This window comes from Diabrotica undecimpunctata, chromosome 5 (genome assembly GCF_040954645.1).
Source record: "Diabrotica undecimpunctata isolate CICGRU chromosome 5, icDiaUnde3, whole genome shotgun sequence".
Lineage (NCBI taxonomy): Eukaryota > Metazoa > Arthropoda > Insecta > Coleoptera > Chrysomelidae > Diabrotica > Diabrotica undecimpunctata.
Genome location: NC_092807.1, coordinates 22123114 through 22137794, shown reverse-complemented (window position 1 = coordinate 22137794; position 14681 = coordinate 22123114). Strand labels below are relative to the sequence as shown.

Here is a 14681-nt window from a genome sequence, read left to right as displayed (position 1 = left end):
TTTTGAGATGTTGCGCTATGGACAAATATTGCAGATGTCATAGATTTATCGTAAAATAAATTTTGAAGTTCTTCGCAGAATGGGAACAGAACGTAAAGTGTTAATCAAGTTAAAAAAGAAATTAGAGTACTTCCGACATTTGATAAGATATACGGTGTATTCCAGTTGGTTATTAAAGGGAATTTGTTTGGTAAGAGGCCCGGAAAGACAACGTTCCTGGCACCAACTGTAAGAACTTGGTTTAATATAAATACCGCAGATCTGTTCGGGGCAGCTGTAAACAAAGTAAGAATTGCCATATAACCGGCAACATTTGGACATATATTAATAAAATATCTTATATAAAACACGACATATTTTGTGCAGTAAATAGCTTGAAATACACATTTAAACATAATTATGTACATGTTACATTCCGACTGAAAGGGTTAAATCAATTTATAAATTACTGCACTGATCAAAATAATTTATATTTATTATGTATACTTATATTAATTATTACACTAAATAGTTTACTGTTTTTAATGAATTGGTGAAAAACTTTACCCACATCTTACCAAATATTTACGAAAGAAATCTCAGTGTACTGTATTAAAATAAATATAAACTTTTTAAAGAGGAATATCACTAAAAATAGAACAAATATGATAGCTTACCTCTGATGCTTCATCTGGGGCTATAGAAGCCCGTTTTCGGGTCGGTTGTCTTTCTTTTACAATTTGACTATCATTTTTTGCCTCGTGCCTCAACAAGCGATAATCTAATGTGTCATCTGATAATCGGTGACTCACGTCTTCCAGTCTATTATATTCAGGTTTGTCTGAAGTTCCAGGGTCTATTGAATAACGATATTTCTCATAGTTATCGTTAATTGTCACTGAGGAGGTTGACTTCATTGGAGTTGTTCGAACATATTCATTAATAAGTGCCAATTCCTCTTCAGTAACCTTAGGCAATTCAATTCCGACTGATTTCCTCATCAAATATGTTTGAAAGTTTCCCTGTTGTAATAGACACATTGAAGGATCTTTCCCCACAGGAGTAATCTGTAATTAATAAATGTTATATGCAGTTAACTTATTGTATGTTTGCTATTTCCTGACTAGTAGCGGGGAAGAGAAAGTCAGACAGATTTTGTGCTGTGTAGAAAAAGCCAGCTAAGGGAGGTTACCAACTGTAAATAAAATAAAAGGTGAGTGTGTAGCTAGTCAAAACCGACTGGTGATAGTGGATACGGAAATAAGGTGATGCGCAAAAGACAGCTACTAGGATAGTAGAAAGTAAACTGGTGGGAATTAAAGGATAAGGATTTGGGAAAAGTCGTCAAGAGTTAACTGCTGGAAGAGTTTGAGAAAAAAGAAGTTTGTGGTATGAATGGAAGACAAAGTGCTACAAATCTTCTTCTTCCTGTGCCGTACGCTGGGTAGTGTGTAGGCATGCAAGCTGGTTGAATTATACGTAAGGATCATCTTTCTGTTCTTCTTGTTATTGTATTGATGTAAGGTATGTCGCACCAGTTTCTTACGTTAAGGCTTATTTATAAACTCTATGTTGGCGCTGGCGCTGGCGCTGACGTTCGCGTTACAACATGGTCAAATGGGAATCTCGTATGTCTATTTATAAACATCGTTCGCTGTTGGCGTTGGCGTTCGGTTCCGATGAACCAACTTTATCTTTTGCCGTTGGCCGTTGTAGCACAGAATACACCAAGCCTTCTGTGGTTGTAGTCTCACGATCACAGAACGTAAAAAAACTGTATTTTTGTCATCGCAGCCAATAGCGATACCGAAAAAGATTTGTCAGACAAATCAAACTAAATTATTTGTTTATGTTTGTATTTCCACATGTTTATAAAGTGAAATAGTTTAGATAATTTAATTTATATTCCCTATATATTAGAAATTCCATTAGAGCGATAGTTTACATTTATTTTTGGTTTTACCATCTGCAGTAATTTTTGAAATACTAGAACCTGCATCCTGGTATATTTAAAAAACTGCTATATATCCCAGTTTTTTTATATTTGTATAATAATTAAAATTACCTCTTGTCTTGCTGTTCTGGTTAATGGGCCTCCGTTTGCTCGAATACAAAGTATCGTGTATAAGTGCCACTGCACCTAACAAAGGCCGAGTATTTTCATTTTCCATTGTATTAAGTTTCAAGCAAAAATTAATAATACCAAATCAAGAATGTAAAGTTAGAAATTATCACAGAATACACCATCCCAACTTGGATTTTGTGGAAATGATCTTTAACGCCAAAGCCAACCGAAAGTTTATAAATGCAGTATATGATAGCCACCGCCAAGGTCAACGGCGAACGCCAGCGCCAACGCCAATGTAAAGTTTATAAATCAGCCTTTAAGGTAAAATAACAAATCTCTTTTTTTATTTTAATGATAACAGTAACAACCACTTTGGGTTATTAGCTGTACTATAGTTACATACTCACAACACATACGTAGATACTCAAATCTAAACAGTATTTTTGATTCATTTATTAAGTTCACAATTCGATAAGAATGTCATATTTTACAATTTGTAAATAGGATTTACAAAACATTAACAGTTACAGTTTGTTTAAAATATCAATATTTTTCGAGTAATTAAACATATTTCTAAATGTACAATGTACTCTTAAGACTGCTTTTATATTATTAGGTATTGAGTGTTCTTATCTTTCAGTATTATATTAGGATACTTTTTGCGTCTTTTCGGTTTTTATGGAAAATAATTCCTCATGTCATAACTATGCTGTCCTTTAAAGTTCGTTTAAAGTTAAAGTTTGTTTCTTGTAAACAAATAAATGACGAGATTGTAGAACATAAATGTTTAAGCATTTGTAAACGGGCATAGAATCTTTTCAAACATTTCATTGAAGAATCGGATCAAAGATTTTAGTTTGTTTCTTGAGACAAGTTTATTGTAGTATCACTTTCTTGATTAGCGGAATCGACTGAGTTTAACATTTTTTTGTATTTTGTTTATCATTTTAGTGTAATTGTGTTTTATACTTTTTTCTGTGAAATACGGCTTAATTATTGTTATCATATTGTAGCGTTTTAAATTTAGTGGAATATTTTCGTTTTTCTGTTTGCAAATGAATTTTAAAACGATCAATATATTATGGCATTTTAAGTTGAGATTCTAAATATCAAGTTTTGGTATTCAGCTGTTTTTGTCTTTTGTCGTTAAAACGCAATAAACTGGAATATTTAAAAGTTGTTTCGAGTCCCCTAATATAATATTGCAAGTCAGGTATACGGTTTTTCTAAAACGTATTAATTGAGAATATTTTTTGTCTTTGTTTACATTAATATTCCCCTATTCTCTGTATGTATTGTGAGGTGAAAAATTTCCAGTTAACCAATTTAAAAGTAAATACTCAAGAAGTTTTTTGTCGGTTCGTTGCTAAGAACGAGGTCAAAAAAGGGTAGATTGTTTGTTTTAAGTTTGTAGGCAAAAACTAGCTGTGAGACGTAAAGGGAAATTTATTTTGCGTTGAAATTTGTAAAATGTAAGGCATCGAAGAGTCGACATTTAAGCCCAAAGCAAAGCAGACAGAAGAGATTTTGAAACGCGAGTCGATTCAATTTTTTTTGTGTAATATATTAAGACCGGTTAAGGTGATGATACTCTATGCAATGTGGCAGTTTAGATCAGAGTAATCACCCATAAGATTTGTGCAGTACACCGGCACTGATGAAATTTGGAAAATGTTTATATAGAATGTCCCCGTCGACAGCTTGATTTCCTCCATCAAGTTTCTGTTCCAATCGTTTCTGCCTACGTATGGAAATGGTTTATTTTCATTTAAGTTGAGAGTTATGTCCTTTGCAGCTCCAGTCCCATAGATGTTAACAAGTTTTTTTTGAAAGTTAAGTGCTAAACAGTGAAATCAGGTAACAATTAACATTTTAATTTTAAAGTAAAGACAGACATTTTTTTGCTAAAACAATAATTGCTTTCATTAAAATTTAAAGGATTTGTAATAAATATTAAATTGTAAATTTTATGGTTTAACAACTGTCATTTTAATTGTTTTTTTAGGCAATGTTAACATATGACAGCTAGCTTTGTTCTTTTCGATATTCATTTGTTTTGTTTGTTTAAAAAAAGGTTAATCTCTGTGCGATAACATTTGTAAGTTTTAGAGTATCTCCAATCTATTTGTAAACGGAGTTTGTAAACGGACACATGTAAGTTTTTTTTTATTCTGTATTTGGTAACTATTTATATAATATATTTTTTATGCCACTAATATGTTTGATAACTGTTTGTTTGAGACAGAAATAAATGTTTATTTCATTTCTCTGAACTACTTTGTTTGCTTTATTTTAGAATAATCTCCTAACCATTTTATGTGTTTTTATTTTAGGGATATTTTTCCTAAATCCGGCAAGTTTAGGATTCTTCGAAGCGGCGTCCTTTCCTTTCAAATAGCTAGAAGTTCTTTTTCTTGTTGTCCCTATTTGCCAAGTGTCCAGGAAATTTGTGTAAGAACCTCTTTATTTCATTTATTGTGTAGATACCCCAATCCAACCCATTTATTTCAACTTATCCACGACCCCAGCTATCCAGCAACCCCCTGAGTGCCGTTCGCATAGTAGCGTTTATTTTGCTTACCCTATCTTCGTCCCCATAGTTTCTGTCCCCTATTTCTACCCCTATGTTCGTACCCTGAGGTAGGCAAAATATTTTCGTTACAGTATTCATAGAGTTGGGTGTATCCGTAGTTTATGTTTGTAGCAAGCTCAGGGGTGTTTGACTGATCTTTAGATATACAATTAGTTTCCAAGTACGGGAGGTATTAAATTAGTATGTGTTTTTTGTTTAGGTGTAGGTTCGGTATTAGAATTACTGATTGGAATATCTCGTTCCAAATGTGATCTGTTTTCTCACAGATAAAACTAAAGGTTTATCTTAACGTAAAAATGTACGATAGTTTAATCATGTGTAATTAGGAAGGAAGTAGGTAGGTCTATATCTACAAATGGTTGAATATATGTTTATCTTCTAAAACTGAAGACGTGTTGAGATTCTGAGAGCTGACTACCTATTCTAAATAAGGCAAAATGTGACATTAATTTAAGACTCAATTTAATTAACTTATTTTTTATTAGAGTATGTGGAATAGAAGGGCAAACATTAGATAGTATCAGTTTTTCGTTCGGAGTTATTAATCTTCGTGCTTTTAGATTTTTGCCTTTTATTGTTATTTCTGCTGTATTGGACATACAATTTTCAACCGAGGATTCGCTGGAGAGATAGATACATGTTCTGCAATTTGATAGTCTTACTAAAAATAAAATATCCGTGGATAAACAACATCACCAAGAGCTATTAAGTACTCTTATTCAATAAAATTGGTTGATTCCTAGAAGGAAACTTAATTAAAGTAGTATTAAGTACACCAGAGTATTATGTTTTTGTTTTCAGATTGTTGATCGTCAGTCATGGCTGTAGACAAACTTTTGAGATCGGATTTGGTATCACTTGATAAATTCATTAGTAATTACTTAAACCACTTGTAGAACCAGAAGTCATTCTGATAACAGGTCTTTCGGTCGACAGTTAACCTTAGAAACAGTATGCTTTGAAATGTTTTTGATATATAAAATAAAAATAACTCACTGTTTTATTCCGTAACGTAGCTGCACTACATAGATCATTTGAAGACATGAAATAAATAATGTAATTGCCAAAAAATCTCATTTTTATTTTATACTTTTAAAATGTTCCAAGTACCATAACCAACAACCTATATAATGCGCTAAGTCGCCGAGTTATTATTACGTATTTAAAAAATTCTCAACAGATTCTTAACAAATTCTAAAAATGTGGTAAGTGCCAATAAATATGACAGTTTCAGTACTGTTTTGATGTTGTATTAGCAAAGTTGTTATTGTGTATCTCGTTCTGTATAATCTTAAAGTCATATAAGAATAAATGCTGGTGCTACTTCTAGAAAGGGCAATAAGCAAAAGGAAAGGCAGAAAAAAAGAAATGCTGAAGAAGAGTACTATACAAAGAAAAATAATAAAATAGTTCCTGCCAAGCAGCCTCCTGAAAATAAGGGTAGTCGAATATTGTTTTTATCTTTGGGCAGTAGTTATTCTGAAATTTTGTTTTAGATTATGTGCAAATGGAACTTCAAGTGTAAAGAGATGCAGTATGAACAAAAATTGAGGCTTTTTGACGAATTTTATGGTTTGAATGATAATGTACGGCAAAATACGTATGCTATGAATTTTATCCATGCGTGTGCTATTAAGAGGAGAAGGCATGGAAATTATGAGAGACCAGAAGAGAGTAAGAGATAGCTTGCGCTTTTCTTCCCATTGCCCAACGGAGAAGGCAACATTTTACAGGTGTGTAGGAAGACATTATGCGCGGTGTTTGGAATAACTCCAAGACAAATTCAAACATTAGCCAAGTTGAAAAAAAAGGAGATTCAGTTTATAAGGAAAGAAGAGGTAATAAACTGCAGTTTAGAAAGTTCATGCCGGAAGATAGAGCATTGGTTATCGAGCACAAAAACAAATTTCCCAGAGACTTGGGACATTACAGCTATTTAAAAAGCGAGAAACAGTATCTGAGCTCCGATCTCAATATAAATAGACTTTACTTGGCGTTTAAGGAAGCTCATCCTGATTCAGTAGTGACCTATCGTTTTTACTTTCAAATTTTCAAAAAGAATTTTCCCAATGTAAGCTTTCATAGGCCTAGCTAGAACGTATACCTGTGCTACCTGTGTTTTACTGCACATGCATACAAAAGATCCCACACAGAAAGATACTCAATTTAAGTTAGAACTTTACCACCAAAAAGCTGAAGCAGCTGTAGAAGCAATGAGAAAAGACCATCAGAATTGTCAGCAACCAACGAGTGACACCATGACAGTTTCTATGGATTTACAGGAGGTCTTATCATTGCCAACTCTATCTCATAGTCAAATGTATTATATGCGACATCTTTCTAACCACAAATTTTGTGTTAACCTAGGGGACAATAACACTGGCTTCATGTTTTTGTAGCATGAGGGTATAACAGGACGTGGAGGGAATCACAGAAACGAAAAGTAACAATTTGAAGCGAAAACTGTGCCGAACAAAATAAAAATATAATGTTATTGTTTTTATGGATTTATTTAGTTTCCAAGGGGTATTTCGATGAGATAAATCACAAGTATCTAGTATCGGGTCATTCATTTATGAGTTGCGACAGGGATTTCGCCCAAATTAAAAAGCGAAAAAAGCAAGAGAAGTGTAAGGTATCTACGGATTTGGTAAGAATAATGACAACAGCTGTACAGAAAACACCATTTCTTGTTACATTAATGAACCGTGAGGACTTCTCCGATTTTAAAGTTGCTTCTGAAAGTTCAATCAGTACATCCAAGCTTCAAATTTCAAAAGCTCAATGGATCAACATTAACCGACAAACTCCGGGATTAATTAAAATACGAGAAACTCTTAATGAATTGGAAATTTGGAAACCAACAAAGGTTTTAAAGAGAAATTTTACAATTAAAACTATTGCAGAAATGACTCTTCCTAACTTGGCCTGCCAGTGCCAGAAAGAAAATAGAAAATTTTATGAAGACCTATTTAATCCCAACATTCCTTAGAACCTACATGTTTTGTGTTTTTCATTATTACTTACCCCAATATTTTATATTTTTGTGATGGCACTTGGCTCATTCTAAGGTTTTATAGTTGTTTTATTTTTTTTTACAATTATTTTACAAAAAGTTCGCAAAATTATTTAATGCACAAAAACATAATTCACTTAAATAAACCTATGTTTAATTTTGAGAAAGTTATTTCTAATACATTAATTGTGAAAGAAAAAAAATCAATTATTTCGAAATAATGATTTTGGCACTTACCACATTATTTATTTCAAGTCTTCATTTATTGTTTTTGTTTAAGTTTATTTCGATGTAGATTTCTTTGTAAAAGACGAGTTTTGAGGAACTAAAGTATAAACACAGTTTGTTACCATGTTCAGGACAGAACCAACAAATATCTTTCCTAAACGGATAATACGTTTTCTTAGAAACTTAGGCTGAATATAAATGTAGGTTATACATACAATATCTCACAGGTCATAGTGTGGAGAGGTCTACGAGGCCAATCTACTACTTTGAAATCTACAATTTACAATCTAATCTGATTAGAAATCTCAAGTTTAGTAAAAACATAAACCTAGTCATCCCTGTTTCTCACCTTGTCCTTTTGCTTGTCGTTATGAGTGTGGAGACTTGAAGGAAATTTGGTATACGATGTTTCAAACCGATCATCGGCTGTCTTATGAAAAATCCCATGTTTAGATGTATCTAGAAGTGATCCATTCTCAACGAAAGATACTTGTTGTGATTCAACATCTCTTGCTCCTATGAAAAGGATTTAAATATATTTAGTTATATTATCACTGTATATATACAATGAAAGGACCTTAAAAAAACATTAAATAAAGTGATTCCGGTTACTCTAGTCGTCAGAGACGAAAATGCCACTGAACATTTAAAAATTTTGGGACCCCAAAAAAGATGCGAAAAAGTTTACCACTTTTATCCTCGAACTTTCTATTAAAACCCCTTTCGCAGGAGGTTAAAAACGCAAAAAAATCGATTTACCAAGAATCTGTATACCATAGAAAAAAATATTTCAAATAAAAAATGTAGCTGAGATAATTTTATACAAAAATATTTATAAGCATTTTTTGTGTAGCATGAACCGTTCTCTTAGAAACAATGCTAAAACGACCGTCGATTTTGCATGTCAGTTAGACGTGCGAAATCAATGTTCAATAAAATTTGTATCACTTCGACGGTAAAAATTCGATATCTTTTGATTCAAATGAGCTATTGACAAAAATCAAGATGCGTTTTAAAGATTAAGAGTTCAGCTTTCGTATCCAGTTTTTGTATTTTGCCGCAAATAAACTCAGATTTTATACAGGTGTTAAACAAATAAACGTGGCGCGATGATTCTCACGAGATCAATACAATATATCCCTTTCATTGACTAGCCAATATGAAATTTCGATTATTATAGCCTAACCTTTAAAATCTATAGCATGAAATTTTAGTTTCGAGTTTTGGCAACAAATGTGAGGTATTTGAAACATGCTTAAAAATGCTGGATTTAAACTTTTACACAACAAACGATCTAAAACATTTAAAATTCTTTTTTCAATTGCACTAGTATGTTTTTCAAAAGGACAAAACTTCTGAAATAGACAACATCCAAAACAGTCATTTCATGACATAGGTTTTAAAGATTGATCTCTAAAAATGTAAATTTTACTACAACTGGTCAATGAAAGTGATCAATTTTATTGATCTCACGAGAATCGTAAAATAGTAAGAATCGCGCCACGTTAATTTATTTAACACCTTTATAAAAACTGAGTTTATTCTCGGCAAAATACAAAAACCTCATACGAAAGCTACACTCTTTGCCTTTAAAATGCATTTTAATTTTTGTCAATAGGACATTTCGATCAAAAGATATCGAATTTTTACTGTCCCGCTGATACAAATTTTCTGGAACATTGATTTCACGCGCGTTACTGACATGGAAAATCGACGGTTGCATCAAGCGTTGTTGCTTATAAGCATTTTTGTTTAAAATTACCTCAGCTACATTTTTTAGTTGAAACATTTTTTTCTATGGTATACAGATTCTTGGTAAATCGATTTTTTTGCGTTTTTAACCCCCTGCGAGGGGGGTTTTAGGGGAAAGCGGTAAAAGGGTAAAAGTGGTAAACTGTTTTGCATCTTTTTGGGGTCCCAAAGTTAATATTCTGTGCAAAATTTAGCTTGTTTGTATGATTTTTAGGGGTCATCTCTCTGACGATTAGACTAGGAAGGAAGGATCTATTTCAAAGTAATTTGTTTTATTGTTCATAATTTTGCAATTCATAATTTTAGTTTTTTTGTTTCATATTACCTTGAAAGCCCAAAATCCAGTGAATGTCGAGATAAACCAGTGAATGTCAACATTCACCAAGTCGTTTGGCGTATGTTCGAATTATTGGTTAAATATCATATTTTCTAACATTCACCGGTGAATGTCGTCATTCATCATTCAGGTTTGGTGTATGTTACTAAAATGATACTGTAAAAAAGTATATTTTTTTAAATTTTTTTAAAATAAAAACAATTCTCGTTACTTTCAATTAGGGGAAGTAATTTTTTATAAAAACTAATTACGATTTACTGCAGTAGCCATTGATCACAAATAATATAACGCCTAATATAAAATCAACTTAGCACGCGCTTCTAAATCTTGCGTAAAACTAATCTAGACTAGGCGGGATCTGTAGAAATTCAGACTATAATGGACATTTTCCATAGGAAGCTATTTTTTTGCTGGAATCCCTTCAGGATGTGCCCAATATCGATAAACACGATATGCGCCAGTCGCAAAACCTGTGCTAAATTTTTTATTTAACAAAATCTGAAAACAATTGAAAATTTCTCATTTTTTTGCTCCTATTTTTGTTTATAATTCGGAAAATATTGATCCTAGAGAAAAAATTATATCAAGTTAAAAGTTTCGTTATTAAATTTTACACAATATTTCGTTAGCTAGAAATTGAAAATTTAATGTTTGTTGTTGAAAAAATAGCAATAATTGGAAAAAAAGTACAAAAAAAATGAAGTTAATCCTTTAAATGTTTTCGACTTTCTAAACTTGACTTACAAGCTCCATATTTCGCCTAGAAAAACTTTTTAATATGTTTAAAACGTGTGCTAAATTTTGTTAAGATCGGTCGGATAGATTTTGCATAATAATTTTGCAATCCAGCCTACTAAAAAAAAATCGCAAATTTATAGTAGGCCCTAAATAAGGCTCTCAGATAGTTGCAAATTTTTTTTACATATAAAGGAAGGCTCAAGCTTTCAAACGCTTTTTGTAAAATTCAAATCGGTTTACTAGGAAAGCCTAGAAAATTTTTTAAAGTTTTAAACATTTTTTAGGCTTATAAACAAATTGAATAACTTTACGAGATTTAAACATATCAATTTCAAAATTTATAAGGTTGTGATACAACCTCTGCATTTTTTTATCAAGGAAAAAGCAAAATTGTTAAATTGTTTTTAACAAATAATGATATATCGCAAGAAGCAACCATTTTTAATGAAAAAAGTGCCACTAAGGAAGAAATTAAACGCAGCGGATGTAAAATTATATCGGCATTGTATATGGGCCACTCAAAGTGCGATTTTACATTAAATAAAATTCGCTACTTGTGCTTTAAAAAAGTTTGCAAAAATAAAAATTTTCAATTGTACTTGCTGCCACCAACATAATCTGCAGCTGAGCAACACTCGCTTCGTGTATATTTCCAAGTACAGCAGTGGCTTGGAAATAACCTGAATGCTACTGAGTGGGGGTGGGAACTAACTCAAAATGGTCTTGAGCCAATACAAACTGAGCAGGTATTACTACCTGACTCATTATTCAGAAATATTAGTTGCAAATGTAAAAAACTTTGTACAAAAACATGCAGTTGTATCAAACATGGTCTCAAATGTTCTGACTATTGTCTTCACTGCAATGGTCAGACATGTAAAAATATTGAACACAGTTAAATTATTGGAAGAAGTTGAACGAGATATGGATATGGAGTCGATGGATTCCTTAGATTTTCTAGAGGCACAATATAAAGCTACAGATGAAGAGGAGACGAAACATTAAATTTACAGATCGAGGATGAAGATATTCAAATGGAAAATGAAGGTTTTAAGGAAGAAATAAGACCTGAAGATTCTTGTTCTTCCAAAAAAAGAAAAAGACTTAAAACAAAATTATTGAAGATTTAGTCAAAATAAAGTTTATTTATGAAAAAAAAAATTATCGTTCGCCTCTGTTTTAACAATTTAAATTATTTATTAACAATTTATAAATACATATTTGTTAACTAAAAGTAACGATTTACTTCAATGTATAAATTGCAAGCTCAAAAAAAATGCATGAAGAAAAAATGCAATTACTTGTTTAACATACAATTGTTTATTGCAAATTTCCCAATTTGCAATTAAAAATGGTATTTGAAAATAGGATATTTGAAATCCCTGTCGTCCGAGACATCGATTAAAAAAAAAGAGCAAAATTGGTTAACAAGAAGCCGAGATAATGCAATTTTTAGCGCGCGCTATGATTTTGAACTCGCCGATTCACATTTCGAGTGAATGTCCCCCACCACCACCTCTCATGCATTCCGAGCGACATTTTACGCAAAAACGGTTTTTTATTTGTCTTTTTTATGGATGTTGCCATGAAGAGCATTACGTAAAACTTTTCATATAAAAAGTACTTGACAAGACGAGGGTATTTGTTTAAAAACGAGCCCGAGCCTAAAACGTGTCTTAGTTTACCACGTACCTAACGACGGGTTAAATTATAAATAAAGTCGGTTGAAAAAAGATATTTTTAATGTTAAAACCTGTACAATTCTTGATATAAAGAGCGGAGCAATATTATGTATGCACCCTTATAGATACTTACTTCTCTGAGAACACAATAATCGAGTCTTCGACGAGATCTGACAACAGTTACAATCTGCAGCAACTTGATGTTCGGAATATTTGCTCAACGCCTGAATAGAAGCGATCTTCGGATCTATTATTGACACGGTCGGCTTGGACATCCTCATGTCTGATAAAATTTTATCCAAATTACCGTTTACTCCCCTATCTGTTTTATGAACACTTTTTATAGATTTTACCACTTCGGGGTTACATACACATACGCATCCACAGGTATTGGTGGAATGCATTGTGCCCGAATCATCTAATGAACTTCGTAGTACACCTCTAGATCCAGGTAAATAACCACTTGTGCCTTCTGACCTATACATCATAACACCATTGGTAGTACTTGGAACTGTTTGCACTCCGAGTTGCCTTGAAGGAGCTCTTTGATCTAACACGGAGCCTTCTATTTCTAGCTGGGACACCGATTCTCTTAATGACTCTTCTATGGCTTCTCTCACAAATCTTTTTATTGCTTTTTGTAAACATTTTGTGTTAAAACATCTACATTTTAAGTTTTCATAAACTTTTGATCTACGTCCTGCAACAAGTTCCGAAGACGAATAGAACGAAGTAGACTTGTTCTCCATTGCACTAACGGATGCCTGTGATGCTATTTTAAATCTTTGTGCACATATGCCTGCTCTAGCTTTACAATATTTGCTAGTTTGTGGTTTGTAATACGGTTTTGATTCACTGGGGTAAATATAACCACTTGGCATATTTCTCACTGAAGATGTTGATTGTGGTACGAAATGGGATGACATTTTTACTGGATCTCGTGAATAACTTGGCGTAAATGAATCATCCGATTCAATATAACTAGTAGATACATCTCTTACTACAGATCTTGATCTTTGTGGAAATTGAGATGACTTTCTTACTGGATCTCGTGAACGACTTCTCATGGACGATTTATCGGGGTCAATATAACTATTGGATATATTTCGTACTGCAGATTTTGATAGTGCCGGAAATTGAGATGACCTTATCGTATCTCGTGAACGAATCTTTGACATTTTACTTCTTCCAAGTGACAATGATTTCTTTGATATTGAGTCTGTATTCGTACCATTACTTACCATGGATTTATCAGGTAACCACACATGGCTTTTTATTTCCCTTCTATCACTTGGAATTTCTAACTCTCTAAGAGATCTGTCGACTACTTTCCTTTGGCTTCCTTTATCGGTTGCCCTAGTTTGCCCCTTTCGTTGTGTATAGTATTCAACACATGTGGTAAAGTAGGTTTCGCTAGTTTGTACTGATGCATTTATTTTAAATCCTACTACTAGGGGTTGAGAACCCATGCGATAAAAGTCCTTTTGGTTGCGCCGTTTAAATTTGCTACAGCCACTACCATTCTTTATACTACTGCTCGGATATGGTCCAAGAGAAGACAGATTTGTGCTTCTTGCAGTTAAATTATCACTACCATATTCCATCTCTTCATTCGGAATAAATTGTGATCTAGAATATTCACTACGTCCATTGTCATCAAAAAATTTAGAGGATACATTACTTTTAACGGGTATTTGTGAAGGAACTTGTATTCTTTCTTCTGAGCAGAGACAATATTCCAATGAACTAATAGCTCCCCTTCTATATCTACTAGAATCTCTTACTGGTTCTTCGTCATCATAATTATTAAAAGTTCTGCTAGATCGCGAATATCCGCTTCTACTTAAATTTCCTGATCTGTCTGGATACATTTTTTAAATTTTTGAAAAAGCCTTTTGAAACGGTTTTCTTTACTCGCAAATCTTTGAAATAGTGTGGTTAAGGTTTGATTAGTAATACAATGATAAATTTTGTACATTTTAAAATGATAAAAAGTATGATAAATTGAAAATTAGACTTAATGTTATCATTGACAGTGTCATATTATTAAGACATTTTTTCTTTTTTCTCGTTTGGTATTCTTAGCTACCAGGGCTATCCAGCCAATATTGGTTACTCAGAAGGTATATCTGAAGTAGTTCTAAAGCCTGGCCCGTAACTTTCAACCTGCAATAGTGATTTTATAATAACAATCAACTAAGTATATGGGTTTAAAATAGATTCGCATAAAAAATAGCTTCCGAAACAAAAAAAAAAAAAATATAAAAGTTAAGTGTCTTTGAATTTTA

General features: G+C 32.6%; 1 protein-coding gene across 1 annotated transcript in view; it reads right to left on the bottom strand.

The window, feature by feature from the left end:
- The window catches only part of LOC140440559 (uncharacterized), a 77578-nt gene extending 63147 nt beyond the window's left edge, over positions 1-14431 (bottom strand). Inside the window, exons 1-3 of the mRNA XM_072530936.1 lie at positions 12527-14431; positions 8234-8400; positions 657-1046 (exon numbers count right to left, since the gene is read on the bottom strand). Of these exons, the coding sequence (XP_072387037.1) occupies positions 657-1046; positions 8234-8400; positions 12527-14264 (2295 nt within the window). The 5' untranslated portion in view covers positions 14265-14431. The remainder of the gene's footprint in view (positions 1-656; positions 1047-8233; positions 8401-12526) is intronic.
- Between the last annotated feature and the right edge of the window lie 250 nt (positions 14432-14681).